At 44.8% G+C, this 26,641-nt stretch overlaps 1 protein-coding gene across 1 annotated transcript; it reads left to right on the forward strand.

Annotated features, from left to right (window-relative positions):
• LOC310777707 (5-hydroxytryptamine receptor 4) lies at positions 1-23,031 on the forward strand (the record flags this gene model as incomplete). Its single annotated transcript, XM_083638081.1, has 6 exons — positions 1-169; positions 1,156-1,282; positions 2,842-3,042; positions 6,819-6,972; positions 14,908-15,173; positions 22,641-23,031. The coding sequence occupies 6 exons, from the start codon at positions 1-3 to the stop codon at positions 23,029-23,031; spliced, it is 1,308 nt and encodes a 435-aa protein (XP_083494207.1).
• Positions 23,032-26,641: the final 3,610 nt, after the last annotated feature.

Below are 26,641 nucleotides of genomic sequence, written 5' to 3' on the forward strand. Positions count from 1 at the left end.
ATGGTCTTCAGGCAAGCCTGGACCTCACTGAGGGTCCCTGCTATGGGGGATGAGGGTCACTGCGCGGGGCCGGGGGACCTGCTGCAGAGGATGGAAATCCTGTGGAAATTTTCGGCCCTATTGACATCTCAAACCATCTCAAAAACGGCACCGCGACGTCAAGGACACAGTACTGAAAAAAGTGTGTCACGACGGGAGGGACTGCATCTGCAGCTAGTCCGGCCGATCACACAGCCAGCCCTCCTCACGGTGAAAATTTCCAAATAGGCATTATTCTGATAAACTGGTCACAGATTTGGAATGTATGTTACGTTCTCATCCGAGAAAATATTAAAACGTTATAACAGACAACTTTTTGGTCTAGAAGTCTAAAAATGAAGAGGTCGAAGAAGAGTCTACTTCCGGGTCAAAAACGGAAAACCGATTCCAAAATGACGTTATGTGGAAGCGTCCTGGTATGGGTAAATGATAAGGTGAATAACCAACTATATATCACATCAACTAAGCCTTAATAGGAATGGGTAGCATTTGTTGAATTATGTCCTTCTTGGCCTCCTGTAGTTATACGTCAGTGTGTTCAGTATTTACATGCATGAACATACACAGGATATTAAATCATTACAGCATGTAAGGTGCAGTAGGTACTAGTAAACTGCAAAAATATTGATGGAGCTGTAGCTACTAATCTTCTCATCACATGATGCTAAGTTGATCGTTGGGATAATTGGCTAAAGTTATGGCATAATCCTTTAAAGATGCTCTATACACTTTTCTCATTCTGTTATCACTAGATGGAATTAGTGACTGTGACTACTCATTCGTTTCGCTCATATCGTAGTCTCAGACGACCCCCTGCGAATTCCACTGCGGGCTCCATCTTAAAAGCTCCTACATTAATTTTCATACATGTAGCATTCACAGTGCTTGCCTTAAAACCCAAGGTTGGTCGAAATGGGCTATTTGTGTTAAATATTGCAGTTGGTTTTCAATACCGAGCTGTTTTTGTCACATGAAAGTGTGTGTGTGTGTGTGTGTGTGTGTGTGAGTGTGTGTGTGTGTGTGTGTGTGTGCGCGCGTGCGTGCGTGCGTGCGTGCGTGCGTGCGTGCGTGCGTGCGTGCGTGCGTGCAGTTTGTTGGAGAACGTCTTGACCACAGAGCAGCAGCAGGTTCTGAGCTCCCTGGAGAAGATCGTGCTCACCATCTTCCTCTCCATCATCATCATCATGACGGTGTTGGGCAACCTGCTGGTCATGGTGGCCCTCTGCAGGGACAGACATCTGAGGTGAGTGAGTCACTGTGGAAGGTGGAAGGATTAATGCAATGTGGTGGTCTCCAAGCGTCTTGCTTCCTCAATGTCAGGAGGAGAAAAGCAATCTCCTTTGTTGCGAGGGGCGGAGCCAGGAGATGTAACGATCTGTGATGTTGTAATGGGTTAAAAAATAAAAATAAAACAGTGCAATAGCCTAGCCCAGGGGTTCTCAACCTTTTGTAACTTAAGGCCCACTTCTGATTGTTAAAACATTTCCGAGGACCACCTTCCCAGATAAATGAGAGAGAAAAAAGTAATTGAAATTGTGCTTTTTAATTGGGAACTTTTTGATTTATATAAATTCTTGAGCATATTTAGAAATAAAAAATAAATAAATAACTAGCTTTAATCATGATTTTTTTTGGGGGGGATTAATCTATTGGCAATACCACTGCCTCTGTTGCCCACTACACGGTGCTCTGGGGCCCACCAGTGGGCCACGGCCCAGTGGTTGAGAATAGCTGGCTAGCCTATGTATTTCTTTTCTACCAAACATCACAGATCGTTAAACAAAAGCAATCTACATGTGCCAGTTCAAAGATAAACATTCTTGCTATTACTAAGACGCAAGATACATGTAAACATACCTGTGCATTGATGTCTTGGAAACTTATTTCTCCATGGAAACTTATTTCACTTACAACAAATTTGATTACGTGTCAGTAGTTTTGTTCTCAAGTCTTCCTTGATTTCATTGTGGAACATTTTGCTCTCAAACATATTCTGTTTGATTGCATGATAAAGACGCAAAAGTAACCCCATATATTTACAATAAAACACAAACCACTTTTTACAAAGCATTTACAAAATACTTTAATACTTTAATACTTAAATATGTTGACACCAGACTAAAGCTTAATTTATACTTATTAGAAAGTGTCGCTCAGCACATGGTCGCAGACGAAAAAGAAAGTGTCGCTCATGGTGTTGCATTTATACTTCAGTGAATGTTCGCCTCGGTTCAACGGTCACGTGACACTCGAACGCTATAAGCAGACAGCCAAGAGAAGAGAGGGAACGCACAGTGAAACCACCTCGGAGGCAAGATGTAACGTACTTGGCTGCAGCCGCATATAAACGACACACAACCACACAACTCACCTCCTCTCTCTCTGGGAAATTGGTCACGATGTTCTTTGTGATTTTCATGAAGTCATACATCAAGGACAGGCTGATAAAAACTGCGGAGACACGTTCATTCATTTCAATCGAGTGAAAACCAAAACAAGGAAGTCAAGCGCATCACCAGGTAGCAGACTAGTGACAGATTAGCTGGTGCCACAAGCATCAGCTAATGGGGATCCTTTTTAAATAAATAAATAAATAGACACTGCTCGCCGACACTTGAAAGTGTCGACTCAAGTCCTCATTTCTGTTGGCGACTGTTTCAAAAGTGTCGGCAGACAAAGCATAAATTGGGCTTTAGTATGTACTCATTACGTTCTCTTGTCTCCTCTTTTCTTTCATTTTCTTCTCTCCTCTCCTCTGTCCTGTCCTCTCCTCTCATCCATTCTCTTCTCTCCTTCCTGCAGGAAGAAGAAGACAAACTACTTCATTGTGTCCCTGGCGTTCGCTGACCTGTTGGTGGCGCTAGTTGTGATGCCGTTGGCGGCGATCGAGCTGACGACGGGTCAGTGGCGTTACGGAGAGATCTTCTGCCTCGTCCGCACTTCTCTGGACGTCCTGCTCACCACCGCCTCCATCCTGCACCTCTGCTGCATCGCACTGGACAGGTGTGTGTGTGTGTGTGTGTGTGTGTGTGTGTGCGTGTGTGTGTGTGTGTGTGGTAACAGTCACAAATATGCTAGTCTCGCTTGCCAGACTCTCTCCCTACAACGGGGAAGAGTCTGGCTGTACTGGCTGGCACGCTGGCATAGCGGGGGGGAAAGGCTTTGTTTACCTTTACAAACATCCACCGAAAGTAGCAAGCAGGCACAATCCAGATCCAATCGTTTTCAGCGTGTAGCAAGGAGCTAGCATTGTTATAGCATATTATTGTTTCACAGCGGCACAGGCATTTGAGATCGACAGATTCGGCACGCACAGTGGCAGAGGCATTTGAGATCGACAGATTCGACATGCACAGCGGCAGAGGCATTTGAGATCGACAGATTTGACACGGAGGGAGCGGAAAGGAAATCCATATATGGCCGCAGCCGGTCAGTCAGAGCGGGTCGCAGCCAATGGCAGAGCTCGCAGGGAGCGGAAAGGGGTTTTCTTCCACTGCCGTATGAAATGGACGGCACCAATGGCAGAGCTGATACCAGCAGCCTGTTTCCATGCAGCCAGACTACAAATATGCTACTAAATTGCTTTTGGAACATTGTTTGGTTGCAGCGACAGATTAATCCAGTGGGTGGCGTTTCTTGTTTATATTGAGTTATAGCAGTGGGTTGATTAAGTGCCATTGATTGTCTCCAGACAGGTGGCTGTCAAGTAGTTGACAAGTAGGTGTGTGTGTGTGTGTGTGTGTGTGTGTGTGTGTGTGTGTGTGTGTGTGTGTGTGTGTGTGTGTGTGTGTGTGCGTGTGTGCGTGTGTGCGTGTGTGTGCGTGTGTGTGTGTGTGTGTGTGTGTGTGTGACGTGTGTGTGTGTGTGCAGGGGCATAGCCAGGGATTTCGGGCCCCATGAAAGGATATCACATCGGGCCCACGGATGCCGCCGTCCGAACGCCATTTGAAGCCCAATTTAGAGGAATATCTCAGAGTTCCCCAAACTTTTGAGTAGCCAGTCAGATTTAAAAAGTAGCCGGCTCATGTTCGCGGCGTTTGTTCCAGTGGTCCTTTTCCCAATTAATAAACAAACCTCAAATATGTATCGATGAGTGTGACAATTGAAATAATACAAATAAACATTCTTATAAAGGCCCAATGCTCAATTTAATTGTAAATAAAACAATATCCATATTGCAAAACACAAACAGGCAATGTATATAAGAAAATACTAATAACTGTATGTTTCCCACAGGATTTGGAGAGATTGTGGTGGGTAGAACTTGCTTGGACCCTCTTGGGGGGTTCGGGGGGCCATCCCCCCTGTAAGAAAAATTTGTAAATTTTAAACTAAAATGCATGAATCTGGTTCACTTGTCGATGATGTCACACACCAGCCCAAAGCCCGCCTGTAGCTGCCGCTGATTGGTCGACAGCTGGGTGTTCGGCGGCTTCAGCCACTCGCGTAAAGCCGAGCTTGATGACAAGATGGATTCTCTCGCAAATCTCGCGAGAGAATCCAGCTTGCTTGCAAGGTTGCAGAGGTCTGCCATTGGCTCTGAAATTTGCCCGACCCACAAAAGTTCACCCTATCCAAATGTGGAGTGGGCAGATTCGAAAGCCTCAAAACTGCCCGCCCTTTTTTGAAAAACTGATATGACCCACGGCTGAGATCCGATCCGGGTCAATTCAACGGAGTCGTTTGGGGCCGTAGCAAAAAGGGGCCGTAGCTCCAGGAAGGTTGTAGAGCAGGGGTGGGCAACTATTTTTCATGGGGGGCCACATGAGAAACCCAGATTGTTGCCGGGGGCCGAACAAATATTGTCATGCCGTAACCCATGGATGGGCAACTTTGATGATAGAGAGGGCCACAAAAAAAATTCCTCGCTACCAGATTTTGCTGAGGGCTGAACGGCGCCAGCACGAAAAATTTGGGGCATTTGAAGCCAGGTTTAGAGGAATAACTCATTTTAAATTAACAGTTGTGATGTCATTATTCAGTCTTAACCACCAATATTTGATCCTTTTCCTCACTCACTCCTATGTCACCACCTGCTCTCCCTGCAGGGCTTGAAATTAACTTTTTTCACCACCTGCCAATATGGCTGCTAGATTTTAAAGTTACCAGCCAATTAGAATTTCCACTAGCCGAAATGTTTTTCTTGAAATAAACCAGAATATGAGTGTGTTAATTTAAGCATAAGTATCAGTAAGTGGCCCGGGATTCTCAAAGCCTGTGTTGAGGGTCACACAAGAACAAAAATGCACTCTTGAAGCTAAATAAATCCAAAACCAACAAGTTAATTATTTAAATTTCTACTTCAATGTAGAACAGCCATTTCTTACACATGAGATTACTTTTAGCCTTTTAGTCATAAAGATTATTGAAAGATATTCCATATTTCAGACTGAAATGCTATAACAGAAGAGTATTGCCCAGAATGACATGAACATTTGGACACTTATTCAGCGGGTATATTGCATGTTGCGTTCAAGTGCACTGTAAAAAAAAAAAAAAAAATTTTTTTTTTTTTTTTTTTTTGCAATTCCATCGCGGGCCACACAGGGGGCGCCCGCGGGCCGCATACGGCCCGCGGGCCGTATGTTGCCCATGTATGTTGTAGAGAGTTGCGGTTCGAGGGGTGGGTAGGGGGGTGACTAGGTGGGTTATCTCGTCGTAAGGCCCTTTCTCTCTGTGTGGAGTTTGCATGTTCTCCCCGTGCTCCCCCAGGGGGTTCCTCCGTATATAACCCCCCCCACTAAAAACATGCAGAAGATCAGATCGTCATCGTCATCCGACCAGTGACGACAACATCCGAAGTTGGTCCCCGGGCGCTGTACGAGAAAGCGACCACTGCTCCTGGCCTGCCCCCCGGAGGAAAGGACATGCCTGGATGGGTTAAATGCAGAGGACACTTTTCACCGGCCACCGTCAGCATGAGTGTGTTGTGGCCGCATGCATGTGTTGTAGTGTGTCGTGTGACAATAAAAGACGGGCTTGTCCGTTACGAGAGGTGTATAGAGCTCAATAGTCATGTGACGATCCCTTCACCCCAGAAGTGAATTCCCCGTTCATTCGGTCATAGTGACCTCATAGTGACCTCATAGTGACCTCATAGTGACCAGTCATAGTGACCTCCATAGACATTTAGAAAAGTCCTATAACGAGTCTTAAGGCTTGAACCAAGCCAACCAGTCTTCCAGAGAATTGTGAGTGACCATAAAACATTTCACTTTCAGCAAAAAACAGCGGGGGTGGGGGGGAATCAAATTTTCGATTCGTCTATTACAGTACCATTCCTGTTGTGTTAGGACGGTGGCCTCCGTTATACATGGCTGTAGTGATGACGGCAATAAAGACCCCGTGGTTTGTTTCTATCTCTACCGTCCACAGACGTGAAGGGAGCGAGACTGAGGATACGTCAGCACACAGGAGATGTGTGGATAGTTAGGAGAGACAGGTGAAACTTTCTGCCAGCTCCTCACAGCAAAGTCTGTTCACCTCGTTTTTTCTTTTGTTTATTATTACAGACATTAACGGCAGCATACAAACAACAACTCTGGGGTTTTTATTGATGTCATCACCATCGCTATTTTGTAATAGACCATAACGCAACAGAAACGACAATAAGGCCGTTGCTAGTTGTCAGCTGAAGCGGTGTGCGTGCAGGACGGTATATATGTCAACAATTATGATGACTGTGATGATGCTGATTGAATACTATCTATTGTGATATGATGACTGTGATGATGCTGATTGAATACTATCTATTGTGATATGTTCCATTTTGATTGCAGGTACTATGCAATCTGCTGCCAGCCTCTGGTCTACAGACACAAGATGACCCCGGTCAGAGTGGCGCTGATGCTGGGAGGCTGCTGGCTCATCCCCGCCTTCATCTCCTTCCTACCCATCATGCAAAACTGGAACGCCATCGGCATCGAGGACATAGTGAGTCTCCAGCAGGCCCGGATTAACACTAGCCTGGGTAAACCCAGCCTCCACGTGACCTGCTCTCAGGCTGACCCTGCTCTGTAGTGACTGAGAGCAGGGTAAGCCTGAGAGCAGGTCACGTGGAGGCTGGGTTTACCCAGGCTAGATTAACACAGCGTGGTGCTGTGAGTGAAAATTGATTGATTGATTGGTTGCTAATCGTTATTTACTCTGTTCAATTGTGGTCACCCTGGGTGCCCCCAATTGAATCCTTCCACTGTACATGTAAAAAAGTAAAAAAAAAAAAAAAAAAAAAAAAAGTTATACGTCGTTTATAAGTCATTTATAAGTTCAAATGATAGTTTTTTGTTTCTTTTAATCAGACAAATGTAATAGATGTTTTTTTAACCTTGACAGTTTCGACTGACAACTGCAGTCTGTCTTCCTCAGTACCACCCTGCAGTCTGTCTTCCTCAGTACCACCCTGCAGTCTGTCTTCCTCAGTACCACCCTGCAGTCTGTCTTCCTCAGTACCACCCTGCAGTCTGTCTTCCTCAGTACCACCCTGCAGTCTGTCTTCCTCAGTACCACCCTGCAGTCTGTCTTCCTCAGTACCACCCTGCAGTCTGTCTTCCTCAGTACCACCCTGCAGTCTGTCTTCCTCAGTACCACCTTGCAGTTGTCAGTCGAAACTGTCAAGGTAAAAAAAACATCTACTACACATTTGTCTGATTAAAGGAAACAAAAAAAAACATCATTTGAACTAAGAAGACATAATGAACCTGATTGAGTCATTTATAAGTTGTTTTTATGAGGTGAAGTTGAGAAAAATGGTCTCACTACATTGAAATGGCTACTATGGGGACTAACATCATCACATAATTGGGCTCATTGAATCTGCAAGCAACTCAGCTTTCCAGTGATCCGCAATTTATGCAATTCCAAGATGTTTAGGGAGGATGCCAGTACACGGCCTGGTTGAATGCTCCATCCCGATGAGTCAATCACAGCATTCAGCAGTGTGTTATTTCTGTAGAACACACCACTTCTACTGTAGCAATATCAGACCGGTGCCATGCACAGAGCCCACGTCAGTCATATTAATCAGTACAACAAGGGAGTCCCGTCAATATGTCAAGATTTTGATTGCAAAACGCATGAAAATATAAATGAATGGTCTTGTTTTGTTTCTTTGGCAAGTGACCACGGTATAAGCGGGTTAATGCACTTCGGAGGTGTCCATTATCAGAAATGAATGGACTTCGCAGAGGCAACCGGTTCACGCCTGAGCGTCGTCCATTCATTTCTGATAATGGACACCTCGTAGTGCATTAACCCTTACATAATGACCAGATCGCTGTACATTAACCCTTACATAATGACCAGATCGCTGTACATTAACCCTTACATAATGACCAGATCGCTGTACATTAACCCTTACATAATGACCAGATCGCTGTACATTAACCCTTACATAATGACCAGATCGCTGTACATTAACCCTTACATAATGACCAGATTGCTGTACATTAACCCTTACATAATGACCAGATCGCTGTACATTAACCCTTACATAATGACCAGATCGCTGTACATTAACCCTTACATAATGACCAGATCGCTGTACATTAACCTTACATAATGACCAGATCGCTGTACATTAACCTTACATAATGACCAGATCGCTGTACATTAACCCTTACATAATGACCAGATCGCTGTACATTAACCCTTACATAATGACCAGATCGCTGTACATTAACCCTTACATAATGACCAGATCGCTGTACATTAACCCTTACATAATGACCAGATCGCTGTACATTAACCCTTACATAATCAATCAATCAATCAAGTTTATTGAGCAGACTCAGGGTCCATAAAAAGTACATACAACATTTAAAAAAACACACAGGGACATAAAAGACAAAAACACAGAAAACTCATTGCACAAGGCACCGATACCAATATGTCCAAAGCTGGGAACCATATCTGACAGTGCTAAACTTGGGGTTAGTCAGCACCTGGATTACACAGTTCATAGACCCATTTAGACGGCATATAAATGTATACATCAATTTCCTCAGGAGAGCCTCAAAGGTGTGAATTCTGGCCGTACAGAATAGTTCACTGGCACTACTCCACCTGGGCTTGTTCAAGAGTATCCTAGAACAGTCATTGTACGCAACCCGTTACCCGTAGTTTGTGATGGCTCTCTTTCCTAAACTTCACCCACAAGGCTTCACCCATAATGACCAGATCGCTGTACATTATGCCTTATACATTCAAATAGAATCGGCAAAAATAACCCATTCATACAACATGCAAAAAAAAACGGCATGGGATTAGTGGCCACGTCTGTAATGGTATGGTAATGCATAGTACGGCTCGTCTCAACTCGGGCTTTACTCGTCCCGACCTGATAACAGTGTCTGCTTCCACCGCAAGTTTACTCGCCTCCACCCACCTCCGCCCACAACTGGTCGTCATAGTGACCGTTTAACTGCCCTCCGCCCCTCCGTTGTTAACGTTCAAATTAAATCCCTACACGGAACTTTGAAACTGGTTATGAAATGCCGGTGCCTCCATGTGACCTGTGCTGTGTGTGCCCCGCTCAGTACAGCCGAGGACGGGGAGGAGGCAACAGGGAGGAGAGCAGCCGGGCTCAGTGAAGCTCTGCCCGGGCCAGTCGCCACAAAGAAGTGCCGCGGCTCGGCTGCCGGCCTAGCGGGAGACTTGCATCTTTTATTTCTTTCAAAACAACTGAAAACGGCCGTCTTGTTACGGCTGATCAAGGAGATGGATTTTATTTCACCAGAGGCTGAAGCATAGATAGTATAATGGCTGAAGGCAGCAAAAGACTGCTGGAAATAACAGGAGAGTTTAGGAAATAATGTTAGACACAAGAGAGACTGGTATCCAGAGACACAGTAAACATAGCCGTGACACACGGCTCAACCTGGGTTGTCCTGGTTTTTGACCGGTGGGGGGAAAAAAGCCAGTTTTTCCCTAGCCAAAATGTTGCCTACTAGGGGTGTCACAATATATCGTCCCACGAAATTTCGCGATAGTAAAACGTCACGATATGTATCGTTGAGATGAAATCTCATATCGCGATTTTTTTTTTTTTTTTTTTTTTTTTTTTTTTTTTTTTTTAGACTAAGAAACGTCTTTGTTTGTTGAAGTTCAATGTGTGGAAAGTAGTTCAGTTGAACAAGTCTCTGAAGAGACACATGAGAAGTTATACAGGAGAGAAAGCATTCAATTGAGTTTCTGGCAAAACTGTTTACTTGACAGGAAAAACTGAAGATGCATAAAAAATAGACTAAGAAAAGTCTTGTTGTTTGAGTTTGAAGAAAAACTGAAGATGCATAATGAGAATTTATACTGCTGAGAAACCTTTTAGTTCAAAGTAAATCTAAGTGACGGTGTAACTCATTCTATTTCAAGATAAGCCTTATCTCCAATCTCATGTTTTTAGGGGTCCAAGCACGAAGTGCGTGGATCCCTATTGTATCTGTTCCGATTATTTTTTTTTTTCTTCTTCTCCGGTAAAACTGTATGTACAGCAGAAACTGTAAGGCTCAGCGTAGCCAGACTGGGCACATAGATTGTAAATGTGCCTCACTACTCAGAAACAAAAAATTACCCATATCGGCCAGATGGTGGCGCTATAACAGACCATTTCGCGTTATGGTCCATATCTTCTGAACAGTGAGGCGTAGAATCAAAATTCCACTTCGGCTGTATTCCCTGGATCAATACGCATCTATCCATATAGGCCACGCCCATTTGCGTGTGCCTAGATTTTCCGCCATTTTGAATTTTATCAAAAACCTACTTTTGCGAACTCCTCCTAGACCGTTTGGCCAAATCACATAGGAATTATTCTGGGTCATCTATGGACTACCCCGACCCAAAGTTATTAAAGGATTTTGGATACGTGAAACCGTTTTGAAATTATAAATGTTTAAACTTTTGTGTATTTACTTTTGTTCTTTTCCTGCCCTAAAAGTGTGTGGATCTCAGAAACCATACACCCCCCATCACCCAAACTTTCCACACAGGTTCACGACATCACCCACTACTCAGAGTAAAAAAATTACACCAATCCACCAGATGGTGGCGCTATAACAGCCAATTTCACGTTTGTCGGTCCATAACTTCTGAACTGCGAGCTGTAGAATCAAAATTCCACATCTACTGGTTTCCCTGGAGCATCATGTATCTAACCCACTAGGCCACGCCCATTTCTGTGTGGTAGATTTTCCGCCATTTTGAATTTTATCAAAAACCTACTTTTGCGAGCTCCTCCTAGACTGTTTGGCCAAATCACACAAAACTTTTTCTGGGTCATCTATGGACTACCCCGACCTAAGGTTAGTAAAGGATTTTGGATACGTGAAACCGTTTTGAAATGATAAATCTCGAAACTTTTAATGAAACACACGCCAACACTAAATTGCCCACAACTCATTAACCGGTCAATTACAACTACTGCTGCTACTACTGCTACCACTCCCACTACTACCAACACTACTACTACTACTATTACTACTTCTGCTACTATTACTACTACTACTACTACTACTACTGGAAGTTGGAATGTAGCATTTTGGGTGGGGTTAATGTGTTTTGGGGTTCTGCATCTGCTGTAGCATAATACATAGTTGGTTTAGATGTCACACAGTAATGCCCGATCCACAAAGACTTGACACCCACGTTTGAATAAAAACAAGTTTATGCCATAATAAGGTTATATCCGTGCCTTGTCATTGCTGTGGAAGGATGGTGTAGGGGTAAAGTAGCAGACACCAAAGCTGGAGGTCCTGGGTTCAAACCACAGCCAGGTAACTGTTTTATTTTTTGAAAATGTAGAATAAAGGTTAATCTGGATATAATTATGTATAACGCTGCTGAATACACACTGTGTACATAGCAGAATAACTGAATATGCCTATTTATGGTAACGTCATATTTCGACGTCCTCTTGACATTCCTGTGTAGATGTCTAAATGATCCCCAAATCGGCTGTGATTTGGCCTAGTCCTGGACGTCACTGAAAGATGATATCAGAACATCATCATGATGTAATTGTGTTTGCTGGGAGCCTTCTTTCAGATATATGAAAGGAAAAACATTCCAATACATTATTGTGTCTTCAGATGTGAAAGGTCCAAAAAGAGAATTAAATCTGAATTATCCTTGTCACTCATGTGTCCAGCTCAGTGGCCTTGTGGTCTGAATGTCCGCCCTGAGACTGGGAGGTTGTGAGTTCGATCCCCGGCCGAGTCATACCAAAGACTATAAAAATGAGACCCATTTGCCTCCCTGCTTAGCACTCAGCATCAAAGGGTTGGAATTGGGGGGTTAGATCACCATATGATTCCCGAGCGTGGCGCACGCTGCCGCTCACCGCTCCCCCAGGGGATGGGTCAAATGCGGAGAACAAATTTCACACATTGTGTGACAATCAGTGGGACTTTACCTTTACTTTACTTCCATTGTAACAGCACAACCCACACCAATTAGTTCAAACACCTCCATTCAGGGCAGACTTTTAATGTAAAGTGGTGGATTATGTGTGTAATACAGACATGTCCTTAATGGTAAATGGACTGCATGACAAGCTGCAATGCAGGGTGCTGGCTATAGTCATCAAAAGCAATTTCAGGGATAAACCCCATCAACCTTCTGTAGTGGACGCCACTACGCCCTATGGTTTGATGTGTGTGTGGGAAAGACACAATGACAACTGAAAATTCTGATTTTAGAACACAAAAGCTCCATCATGAGACAAGAACTAACCTCTCCTGTTGCAAAACACGTTCTTGAACACAGCCACGCAATCTCCAGCTAACATTTCCAAGATATTGAAAAAGTTCATGAAACACCGCAAAATAAGGAGGCAGCATGTGGGGTTTTAATTACTGTTACTGACTTACCTGTCTGAAGTTGAAAGTTTTTCATCCCACGTGGGGTTTGAACTTTGAGCGGCAATGGTCTTTAGTTAGCATAAGTCACGTGCTTTACCAAGTGAGCTATCCAGACTGTTGTATTTAACTTTGTAGACCATATTATATGTATCTGCAGAGCCAGAGAAGTACTTGTCGTATTGACAGTATGTTCTACCCAAATACCACTTTCTGTCCAGATACTTAAAGGGATATTGTACACAAAAACTGCTTTCTATCCAAGTATTACTTCAAGTTTCAAGACATCACCCACTACTCAGAGGAAAAAATTACACCAATCTACCAGATGGTGGCGCTATAACAGCCAACCACCACTACTACTGCTGCTGCTGCTACTACTACTACTACTATTGGCTACTAGTGGCGGCTGTGGCTCAGGAGGTAGAGTGGGTTGTCCACTAATTAGAAGGTTGGTGGTTCGATCCCCGGCTCCTCCAGTCCGCACGTCGAAGTGTCCTTGGGCAAGACACTGAACCCCAAATTGCTCCCGATGGCTGTGCCAGCACCCTGCATGGCAGCTGGCCGCCTTCGGTGTGTGAATGGGTGAATGTAGGCACATTGTAAAGCGCTTTGGATAAAAGCGCTATATAAATGCAGTCCATTTACCATTTACCATTTACTATTCTTAGTACTTCTGCTGCTACTACTGCTACCACTCCCACTACTACCAACACTATTACTACTACTGCTACTACTACTACTACTACTAGTACTGCTTGGAAACCGTCAGGTCACCGGATCTCAACCAAACTTTGTTTACTTGTGCATATACCAAGTCTGAATAAATGTGCACTATCTGACATATACCCTCCAAGTCACCGGAAGCTTGGACCCCGCATCGCCGCTTGCGGCTATATTTTCTAGTTGTTATTGTAATAACAATTTCCCACAACAGCATGTTTTGTATTTGTGCATTTCAAATAAAATACTACTTTTCCAGTCATATATTGTCATTATTCAAGTTTAAAAAAATATTGGTAAAATCGTATCGTATCGTATCGTTATCGTGAACCCAGTATCGTGATACGTATCGTATCGTGAACTGAGTGTATCGTGACACCCCTATTGCCTACCTTTGGAGCGTTATTTAGCCGCATTCCCGACAAGCTAACATGACAAGGTTGATGTCAATGGATGCATTGGGTCTGCTAGTTTCCCATGATCTTCACTCTACTATACCTTTAAAATTCACACCCAGGTATTGAAGTAAGTGGCAGGTCAGAGCCGTGCGTGCGTCCATGTGTGTGTCTCTGCATCCGTGCGTGTGTGCTTTTGTTGAGAAGTGAACATGTCGAGAAAGGTTGACGACGAGCACAGACAGTTTCAGGAGAAGTGGGAGAGTGATTATGTTTTCGTCTAGTTCAAAGGGAATGCCGCCTGCCTCATTTGCAAAGAGAAAACCGCCGTACTAAAAGAATATAACCTGAAGAGAATAAGAATAAGAGAATAAGCAGGGATGCAAACTAGTCACCTTTAGGTAACAGCGAGTCACCTTTTCCTCCCAAAATAGGGCACTTAAGTGAATGATTTTGTGTCTGCCCTGGTATCTGTCACCTTTTTAACTATCCATGACTTTGCATCCCTGAATAAGAGTCTAATAATTACTATGTATTTTATCATTGTGTTTTATTTGGAGACTAAGCAGCCATAGGCTTTCGGTTGTATTAAAGCCTTTATTTTTTGTATTGAGTGATACACGTTACTAAAACACTCATATCATATTATAATACCCCAAGGTGTGCATAAACTACAGGTTAAGTAAAGACAAAAATGTGAAATTATTATTGGGTATCGTATCTGTTATCGGACAGGAGAAGCATATATTTACCGGTTATCGTATCAGCTGAAAAAATCCCCCCCAAAGTCTATAAATTTCCCTTATCTGAAGAACATAAGGGAAGAGTTCCCCCCCAGTTTGCAAAGTGAATTTTAAGCCCTGATATAATAAACTATCCCTTTAATCCTGTTTCTGTCCCAGATTGCAGAGCGGCGCGCTGCGGCCGGCGGCTCTAACGACACCAGCTGTGTGTTCCTGGTGAACCGTCCATATGCCCTCATCTGCTCGGCCGTGGCCTTCTACGCCCCGCTCGCCCTCATGCTGCTCGCCTACCAGAGGATCTACGTCACTGCCACCACCCACGCCAGGCAGATCGACACGCTGCAGCGCGCCGGCTCCGCCCCCGTCTCCGGCTCCGCCCCTGTCTCCGGCCCCGCCTCTGACCAGTCGGACGACTACCACCTCAGGTCAGTTTTGGGAGGGTTACTTTTAAAATGTATAGAGTGCCGCAGGAACGAGTCCAGAAGACCTGGGGTCTCATCTATCAAACCCTGCGTAGAATCCCTGCTAAAGCTTCCCACTACTGTGTTGAAAAGGATGACTAACCTATCAGTGACCGCGCACACTGATAGGAGTCTGTGGAGTCTGTCAGTGAAGTCTCACAACCTCGAGAAATTGTGGTTTGCACTCACCGACTTTACGCATACGAGCGGGGAACATAGGACCCGGGGAACATAGGACCCTTTTTCTGGAGTGGGGAACATAGGACCCGGGGAACATAGAACCCTTTTTAGCAGGAGCGGGGAACATAGAACCCGGGGAACATAGGTACGCTCCCCCTGGATGTTAGCACTTCCGGTTCCCTTGTCTCAAAGTCAGCATTTCTGTGGGGTCCCACCGCTATGCCGATGTTAGGTTTAGGCATGGGGGGTGGGAGAGGTTAGGTTTAGGGTTAGGGTCTGGGGGAGGTTAGGTTTAGGCGTGGGGGGTGGGAGAGGTTAGGTTTAGGGTTAGGGTCTGGGGGAGGTTAGGTTTAGGCGTGAGGGGTGGGAGAGGTTAGGTTTAGGGTTAGGGTCTGGGGGAGGTTAGGTTTAGGTGTGGGGGGTGGGAGAGGTTAGGTTTAGGGTCTGGGAGAGGTTAGGTTTAGGCATGGGGGGTGGTAGAGGTTAGGGTTAGGGTCTGGGGGAGGTTAGGTTTAGGCGTGGGGGGTGGGGTGGGAGAGGTTAGGTTTAGGGTCTGGGAGAGGTTTAGGCATGGGGGGTGGTAGAGGTTAGGGTTAGGGTCTGGGGGAGGTTGGGTTTAGGCGTGGGGGGTGGGAGAGGTTAGGTTTAGGCGTGGGGGCTGGGAGAGGTTAGCTCCAGCCGGTCCCCCGACACGCCGCCTCGCTCAGCTGGTTCTGCTTGTGGGCTATCGGCACTGCGGACTGTCGTCACTTCGGGCTGTCGGCACATAGACGGGGCACCATTTCTGTATGGGGATTTTGGTTAAAAGCTTGATATGTCGGTGGTTAACAAAAGTTTATTTAACTTTGTTCTCCACATGTTTGCGTGGGTTTCCTCCAGGTGCTCGATCCAGTTTCCTCCCCAGTCCAAAGATATAGCTCTGTTTGTATCCTAATGTATATAATCTAGGGATGCACCGATTGCGATTTTGTTGGCCGATTCCGATTTCCGATTTTTTAAGTCTGACTTGCCGATACCGATTTTTGCCGATTCAGATTTTTTTTCTAAGAACAATAATTGGCGGGTTATTTTTTTTACTTTTTTACTTTGCTTTAATAGAAAATTAACATTCATGTCACATTTCTTATCATTTGCATGAGGTAGGACGATCTCACTCAAAAACATCTCAAAATAAAAGTGTTCCAGGTTACTGGACAGAGCTTCTCTTTTTTGTGTAAATACAATGAATATAAAACAATTAATTCCAGTATATCCCACAGCTATCATGCATTTACTTTTCCAAAAGAAAAAAGGTGCAACAGAACAGAGGCTTCAGATGGAAAGTAGCCTATGGCTAAATCTGTTACAAAGCATATCTTCCCCTATGGGGTTTAATGTTTTTTTGTATATGTCCCTACCAAATAAACTAATAAAATAAAATAAATAAACGTCAAAATGTTATCCATGGACAAGGAGTTTATAGCCTATAGCTCTGGAGCCCAGAGACCTTCGAAGCCATGCCCACTCTACAGTTGTGGATTTGGCTGTTATTGAGTAGCCTAGATGAGGAAATGAGTTTGAGTTGACTCCGTTTGAATATCGTAGTTTACACACAGAGCGCGTTTTTTTAATCCGCCATTCGGAAAAAAATCATCTCGCACACTGGTCCGATGCGTTTTATTATTATGTTCGTCGTTCTATTCGCAATACGAAACACAAGTCCTCTCCTGGCTGTATCCACGTTACAAGGTGAGTCGTGACTGACAGATAGCAGCAGCAGCAGGCAGCGGTGAAGTGGACGCTGGTCGGGGAAGAGCTGGTGAGGTGAAGCGAGCCGACTGGAGTGGACTCCAACCTACCCGGCCCCTCCGCGGCTCCACACCGACGAAGACATGCGTGTAGTGGCAGCTTTTGTTTTGGCTGCAACAACTCATCCGTCTCTGTCTCGCTGCTTTTGGGTGCGCGCACGTCACTTGAAAATCGGCTCACAGAATCGGCATTTTAGAGTGACCGGCGCAGATCACCGATCGAGGCCGATCACGTGAAAATCGGCCATTTCCGGTCACGTGCCGATCGATCGGTGCATCCCTAATATAATCTAGTCCATGTTGTGTAAATATATGATTTAGTATACGACTCTTGTTACGAACCGGCTTAGGGGAACCGGAACGCAACACAAAAGTGCCCCCAGTCTTCCCACTCCCAAGAATGGCCAGTTGAAACATGATCAAAAGTTCATAAGTAGCAGTTTATGTTAGCTTCAGAGCAGAGCTGCCAACACAACAAAATAACCTAAACACCAACCCTAAACTTACCTAGCAAAAGAAAATGATGGGTAAAAGAAAACAAACAACTCTAACCTAAACTCAACAACCTAAACCTAACCTAAACAAACACAAAAAGGGCTTCTCTCTCCTATAGCCTACTGCTACTTGGATTCAATCAATAGTTTACAGTGCACAGTTTACCATTTACAATTACAGAAGGTTAAAAGTTACTTGGTTGTTAAACACAAAGCCATTACATTTTATGTAAGCACTAAATTACAGGTCTACGCAGGAAGAACATGAAAAGCAAAGGTTCCATTACAGACAGCAAAGGTTCAGGATGGTGGCTGCCATAGAGAGCCCCAGGAACGAGTCCGGAAAACATCGATGCTAACACTTGCTTCACTGTTTTTGCCTATGGGATTTTTAAATGGGTTTTTGCCGCGATGCTTCTATTAAGGTCTCTGGGCAACGCAAGCTTAATCAAATGCGAACCAGTGTTCAGTAGGATAATCTTCACACATGAGGACCACTTTTATGAGTTTTTACGCTTTTACGTGCCGTTAAAAGGGCGGCTAGCTAGCAAACGGCTAAATGAAACTATACTGTTGAGTCGACGGGGATATTATATGTCAATAACGTCATCACTTCAAAGGACGAACATGGAAATTCTCTTTCCCTCACCTGGTTCAGCCCGGGGTAATCAGTGCACAGCAGCGCACACATCAACAACAGTCCAGGTTGAGTGGTGACGTGACGGGGAAGCCTATGCGACACTGTGTGTAGTTCTGGATTAGCTTAGCACGAGCTTTTTACTTCTAGGGCTCGCATTTACGCTTCAAAACTCATGAAAGTGGTCCTCATGCGTGAAGATTATCCGGCTGAACACTGGTTCGCGTTTGATTAAGCTTGCGTTGCCCAGAGACCTTATTTGAAGCATTGCGGCAAAAACCCATTAAAAAATCCCATAGGCAGAAACAGTGAAGAACCAGGAAGTCCGGGACTTCCGCGTTCCGACTACAAAAATACGTCATCCCTGCGGCTCTCTATTGTTGAGAATGGGAAGAGCAAGGGGGTGGAAGGATGGCCCAGGGCCGGCCCTATCCATCTGGGGGCCCTAAGCAGGATATAGATTAGGGGCCCCCTCCCAGGGGCGAGGGTTTGGGGGCATCCGCGCGGGAAGTACTTTTAAGTAGGGGGTGCTGTAAGGAGGGGACTCTCGGTGCTGACGGCCAGGGCAGCAGCGAAGAAAAATTGACGTTTTTTTGGACTTTTAGCCATATTTAGAGGAATATTTAAAACAAACAGCAGCAGCAGGCAGCGGTGAAGTGGACGCTGGTCGGGGAAGAGCTGGTGAGGTGAAGCGAGCCGACTGGAGTGGACTCCAACCTACCCGGCCCCTCCGCGGCTCCACACCGACGAAGACATGCGTGTAGTGGCAGCTTTTGTTTTGGCTGCAACAACTCATCCGTCTCTGTCCCGCTGCTTTTGGGTGCGCGCACGTCACTTGAAAATCGGCTCACAGAATCGGCATTTTAGAGTGACCGGCGCAGATCACCGATCGAGGCCGACCACGTGAAAATCGGCCATTTCCGGTCACGTGCCGATCGATCGGTGCATCCCTAATATAATCTAGTCCATGTTGTGTAAATATATGATTTAGTATACGACTCTTGTTACGAACCGGCTTAGGGGAACCGGAACGCAACACAAAAGTGCCCCCAGTCTTCCCACTCCCAAGAATGGCCAGTTGAAACATGATCAAAAGTTCATAAGTAGCAGTTTATGTTAGCTTCAGAGCAGAGCTGCCAACACAACAAAATAACCTAAACACCAACCCTAAACTTACCTAGCAAAAGAAAATGATGGGTAAAAGAAAACAAACAACTCTAACCTAAACTCAACAACCTAAACCTAACCTAAACAAACACAAAAAGGGCTTCTCTCTCCTATAGCCTACTGCTACTTGGATTCAATCAATAGTTTACAGTGCACAGTTTACCATTTACAATTACAGAAGGTTAAAAGTTACTTGGTTGTTAAACACAAAGCCATTACATTTTATGTAAGCACTAAATTACAGGTCTACGCAGGAAGAACATGAAAAGCAAAGGTTCCATTACAGACAGCAAAGGTTCAGGATGGTGGCTGCCATAGAGAGCCCCAGGAACGAGTCCGGAAAACATCGATGCTAACACTTGCGGGTTCTTCACTGTTTTTGCCTATGGGATTTTTAAATGGGTTTTTGCCGCGATGCTTCTATTAAGGTCTCTGGGCAACGCAAGCTTAATCAAATGCGAACCAGTGTTCAGTAGGATAATCTTCACACATGAGGACCACTTTTATGAGTTTTTACGCTTTTACGTGCCGTTAAAAGGGCGGCTAGCTAGCAAACGGCTAAATGAAACTATACTGTTGAGTCGACGGGGATATTATATGTCAATAACGTCATCACTTCAAAGGACGAACATGGAAATTCTCTTTCCCTCACCTGGTTCAGCCCGGGGTAATCAGTGCACAGCAGCGCACACATCAACAACAGTCCAGGTTGAGTGGTGACGTGACGGGGAAGCCTATGCGACACTGTGTGTAGTTCTGGATTAGCTTAGCACGAGCTTTTTACTTCTAGGGCTCGCATTTACGCTTCAAAACTCATGAAAGTGGTCCTCATGCGTGAAGATTATCCGGCTGAACACTGGTTCGCGTTTGATTAAGCTTGCGTTGCCCAGAGACCTTATTTGAAGCATTGCGGCAAAAACCCATTAAAAAATCCCATAGGCAGAAACAGTGAAGAACCAGGAAGTCCGGGACTTCCGCGTTCCGACTACAAAAATACGTCATCCCTGCGGCTCTCTATTGTTGAGAATGGGAAGAGCAAGGGGGTGGAAGGATGGCCCAGGGCCGGCCCTATCCATCTGGGGGCCCTAAGCAGGATATAGATTAGGGGCCCCCTCCCAGGGGCGAGGGTTTGGGGGCATCCGCGCGGGAAGTACTTTTAAGTAGGGGGTGCTGTAAGGAGGGGACTCTCGGTGCTGACGGCCAGGGCAGCAGCGAAGAAAAATTGACGTTTTTTTGGACTTTTAGCCATATTTAGAGGAATATTTAAAACAAACAAACATGACGATGATGACGCTCGTTTGTAGCCCTATCAGTGTCAAGCAAGCGTGTAGAACCCAGCAGCCATAGGGGTTGCCAGGTCAGTTAAACCAGGGGTTCCCAACCTTTTTTGTGCCAAGGACCGGTAGATACATGCAGGACCGGTTGTCAATTTTTAAGGTTTTAGTTACATATATATTTACTCACCAGGTGGCGACAAAGGGTAAATAACAGCCTTTTGTGTTGTACTGTATGTAGCCTACAGTATTTATGTTTTTGTTTAAACTACAAACATAAATAAACGTCAACCTATGTTTTAACTACCACACACAGCCTATAATATTATAGCCTATGTTTATTTAAAAAAAAAAAAAAAAATTTAAAAAATTTGGGGGGGCCCCTGGCAACTCCCGGGGCTCTAGGCAGCCGCTTAGTTCGCATATAGGGCGGGCCGGCCCTGGGATGGCCTCCAGGGGCCAGTTGCACCAAGTGGTCTTAACTATTCCTGGTTGTAACTCCTACGGCGGTCTTAGTTAAGACCAGTCTTTAGAGTGAATTTACGCCTGTTGCACCAACAGGGCTTACGTCTGGTCTTAACTACGCTGGTCGTAGCAATGCGCGTCCATGTGAATTGCCGGAGAATGCCCCCTGATTGGCCCACAAATGTGCCTCGCGCCGTCACTGTGCCACTCGTTCTTTTAATACATCCATGGTGCCACTATGCTCACAGTCCACTACCGTCACTACACCCTCCCTCCTCCCACCTCCTGTGGAAGCTCCGGGGGAAAATGGCGGCGATTGAGTGGCAGGCAGTCTGAATGAAATTGAATGTAACGTTCCCAATTCTATGTATGAAATTCTAAAAAACGAACCTCAACATTTGGGAAGGCTAAGCCACACAACTAGTTTGTTATAATCTAACGTCATGCTTCGAAGGCGACTTTACGACGATGAGGACGGTGAGGACTCAATCACAGCAGGTCTCCGCTGATAGACGACCACGGAGATCTCTACAGGCACCTTACGCCTCCTCCTGACCAGTCGTAATATTTACGACCGGTCTTAGTGAGAAAAAGGCTTACGCCCTGTCGGTGCAACCGGCGTAGCTGTTAGGTCGTAAAGTTACGACCAACTTAGCTTAAGACCAGTCGTAAGACCACTTGGTGCAACTGGCCCCAGGTGGTTTAACACTAGAAAGACCACAGTGGTCATTTTTACCTTTTTGAAATTTATATGTGCAATAACTTTGTTGAATAAAAAAATACAATGCTGCTGGTACCTAACTTTTCCTGAAAGATTGTCATTTAAAATAGTTTGTATATGAATTACACAAAAGGCCAAAAATATATATTATTTTTACCTAGAAAGACCAATAAACAGATAGACCATAGACCTCACTGAATTTCCCAGAATTCTAGAGTTATTTTTTTGTCCATTTTCACATTTTGGTGTTGTTTTGTCTTTTTAAAATATATCTTAACACAATGAATGCATTAGTCTCTCAATTGGGTATTTGTCATGAGAGATTATAGAGTTTGGAATCTAGTGCTCTCAAAATGACCACTTATGGTCTTTAGTAGTTATGGAATTCTGGTCCTTCTCATGATAAATCAGCTGCAGCAGCCAATCAGCCGTCAGCAAACAAGTCACCTGCCCAGGCCAATCAGCAAGACACCACCTGAATCTCATCTCTCAATCACACACTGACGCACACTCTGCAATACACACACCCACACTGAGGAGGAAAGGAAACATGTTACTTGACAAAACATACATATGACCCAGGGTCATAACACTCTGATGATGCTATGAAGTCCTTTGAGACATGCTTGTGTGATAAGGGGCTATAAACAACTGAAATACTGTATTCTAAATACATGTATTCCATTACTCCCCAACCCTGCCTCAGGCCGGCGACAGGCTCCTCCTACTCGGACCCGGCTCCCATGGCGACCAGCCGCATGCGTGTGGAGACCAAGGCGGCGAAGACGCTGGCAGTCATTATGGGATGTTTCTGCCTGTGCTGGGCACCGTTCTTCATCACCAACGTGGTGGACCCCTTCATCCACTACTCCGTGCCCTGGCAGCTGTGGACGGCCTGGCTGTGGCTGGGCTACATTAACTCAGGACTCAACCCCTTCCTGTACGCCTTCCTGAACCGGGCGTTCCGCAGGGCGTTTCTGGTCATACTGTGCTGTGGGGACGAGAGGTACATACGGCACGGGAGCTACTCTCACGGACACACCCACAGAGCGTGCTCAGCCGCCTCGCTCAACGGGACCTCCATGGCGCTGAGGTAAACGGGCCACGGGTCTGGTGCGTGTGCGCGTGTACTGTAGTACGGTGGCCACTTTAGGACATCCTCAGCGGCCTTTGTCATTCGTAGATGTACTTTGTCAGATTTAGATGGACTGGCGTCACCTTTAGCTGTACTTTGTCAAACTTAAGGTCCTTACACATCAAGAGCGTTGCGAATACACAGCACGAAATTACGATGCGAGTTTTGACCCACCTGTCAATCACAGCAACAGATGTGTACACGTCGGAAGCCAATTTCTGAAAAATCGACCGTGGTTCGAAAAAATAAACACCGCAATAACGCTCAGCGAAACTTCGCCGTTGGTATGCACGGTTGCATAGACTGAAATATGTCCGGAAAATATTGTTTTGAGGGGCGAATTAATCACACACAAAAAAACGCTCCCGATGTGTAAGGACCTTCTAGCTGTGAGGTGACAGCTCTACCACTGAGCCACCGTGCCCCCAGAGGTACTGGCATCAGGTTTACTTACAAAAGACAACCTGGAGCCCTCTGCTCACATTAATTATTATCTGACGACTCACCCAGTGTTCTCCGCAGCAATTTGGACCGTCGTAGGCGTTGTTGTCATCGAAATAGTACTCCAAGCCAGTCCTTGAATGCGCTCCGTCGGGGCCACATGGCAGCGTGCTCTTCCTCCATGTAAATAGACAGTTTTCTTCCCGTTTTCGACCCATATCGTCATTATATGAGCCCTAAAGAAACATCAGACTGCCAATCTCCCCCGGGCTATTTCCAGCGGTATTTACAGGGATCCCATTTCCTCCTGTCGGGTCAGTTTCACCAACTCTCGTCAAGTCAGTCCACAGGCCAGCGGCAGGAAAGTCTTGCGGGACTTGACGAGAGTTTGTGGAGGACATGTAACTGTTTAGTTAAACTTGCATGCCAGGAATATTGTGCTCTAAAGATGACGTTAGTGGATTCGAGACTGTTTCGTCCTGAAACCCACATAGGTTGCGCCAGGCGTAACCTATGTGGGATTCGAAATAACGCATCCGAGATAGAAACGTTATGAATATAGCCACGTTATAAACAACAAACTAACGCTGGTGATCCGTATGGAAACAGTGTTACTCGAAATGGTTAAAAGTTATATCAATTTGGTCATTCAGTGGCATTTTACTGCCATATAACGTAACTAACTAGCGGCTAATATTAGCCACGGTAGGTAACTAGCGCTGAACCGGAAGAACAAATACGTTTGCGTTGAACGCGGAAGAGAGAAAAAGTGGGCGTGGTGAATAAGGTGAATAGTGATGTCACATATCACAGATGGTGTCAGACAGCAATCAGGTCATATAACCCCACACACACTATCTATATGTATATATAAATGTGCATGTGTATGTTATATATATATATATATACACACACACACACATATATATATATATATATATATATATACAGTATACACGTGTACACACTATATTTGTCAGAAACACGAATATATTTGTCAGAAACCCTAAAAATGTGGTTTAGCAGACATGCTCAAGTTTCTGCTATACTACTCGTTATCCTGCGCTGTGTAATTTGGTCTATTGAGAACCTGGTAGAAGTTATATTGTTTGTTTTTTATTTGTTTGTTTTCTTAAGATTTTTAGACATGGGCTGGGGATTCCGTCGATATGTGCCCATATCCATGCCTTGGATTGGTGGAAGCCCTTTTGTTTCACATCACTGAATTTGAGGGATAAAAACAAGCTCAAGTCATGAATTTGCCAATCAGAGTACAGCAATCACAGAATAGTAAATTCAGGAATTGAACCAATGTACCTGTTGAACACCAATTGGAATCCACCTGCCGGAATCCTGTGTTGGAGGGTTCAGTGTAGTTCCACCTTGCGGCCACACAGGGTCGGTAGATGTTCAGTTTCTGCCTCTTCCTGTGCAGTCCGGCCGTCTCAAGCCATTCTCAACTAGCCTTGAGTAAATGTGAACATATTAAACATAAACAAAAAAAAAGAACTGAAATGCTGCTGGACCACATATTATTTTATAATGTTTTCAATAAAATCCAACTGAAAACATGCAGATTTGTTACAGTCCATGGCTTTGAAATGTTGAAATGTTTTGTGTGATACTGAGATGCATAGTAGGGGGGGATTGTGGTTGTCTACAAAGTGTCACTGTGCCTTGTGCTCTTTCATCCTCATTCTGGTCATTTGATTGGGGAGTTTTGAGATGTGGACACTGTTCAAATAATTACCAGACAAAAATAGCCTCCTTTTCAAAAAAAAAGTGCACAAACTGGTGGGAGTAAGAGTTCCATTCCCTCATGCAGCAAATACAGCCCTGCACTGCCCTTCCATAGGCACAACATTTACAGACAGAACACCAAGAGCTTTTGATGACAGGCTGGTTTTTCAGCAGTATAATCAGACACAATCTGCAGCCATGTCAGTTGGCAGCCTCTCCACCACAAACACCAGTTGTTTCTATCATATCTTCATTGGGTTGCAGTGTGAGTTGACCTTTTTAACTGCATAGTGATCTCTGATTCAGTATTTTTGTCTTTTACCAAGTGACTCTGCTGGCTTGAATAATAGAACATAAGGGATGTGTAATATATGCAATACATGATACATTTCAATGTACCATTGATTTCAGTTGCACAATTCACACACAGGGGAGTTGCATAGACTGCAGTGCCGTTGTCTGTCAGGCAGACAGAAGGCCTGTACTGCAACAGTGTTGGCCAATCACTGGAACTGTACCAGGACAATTTGATCATATGCCACCATGCCTAGCTTAGATTGGGCGCAAAAAAACAGGCCCGACCCGAGCCCAAACCTGTTCTGTCTGAGCCCGGCCCGGCCCGTCCCATTGGCTGCATTTATGGGCCCGAGCCCGAAATTTTCTTAGTTGGCTGTTTATCTAAACTATAACCCTGTTTTCTGTTCAGTCTATATACGGTTATAACTGGATTACAATGTTGTAACATTCTGATTATCACACCAAATATTACCCCGATTATATCAATATCTGACCACGAGCCCGGCCCGACCCGGGCCCGAGGAATAGATAGGAAATTCTGACAATGTAACAAGCGATCACAGAGGGATTAGGCCTACTGTGAATTTCTGTAATCTGATTACAATAACTGATTCCTTTAGGCAGTAATGAGTGGAGGATTACAGAAAAAAACATTAATAAATTGCATCTTTGCCATATAGCCCTTCTTCCTCATTTAAACTGAGGAAGTTGTGTAAACTGGATGCCACAGCTGTTATCGTCTGGAGTCTCTCAGCTGGGCCTTGTGCATCACGGTTTGACTCATATCTTTTTTGAATGCCCATACTAATAGCCTACAGATATTTTTAGACTGGAAGTGACAGTGAGCCAATGTTTTATGTCCATGTTTGATCAAATAAATCAATAAAATGTGAACATTTTCATGGAAAACTGTGCAAGTATTCCGTTTTCCCCAGAGTTTTCTTCTAAACCAGAAAAGCTAGCGATCAGCAATTTTAGGCCATCATCAGACACAAAACTGAAACTGAAACCTAGACTAATTCAATTATTTTCAGGTTAGCAGCAATTGACACCTAGCGGCAGGTTTGGGGAACTGCGTGAGATTTTCTTGAGTC

This window comes from Poromitra crassiceps, assembly GCF_964638095.1.
Source record: "Poromitra crassiceps genome assembly, chromosome: 6".
NCBI classification, from domain to species: Eukaryota; Metazoa; Chordata; class Actinopteri; order Beryciformes; family Melamphaidae; genus Poromitra; species Poromitra crassiceps.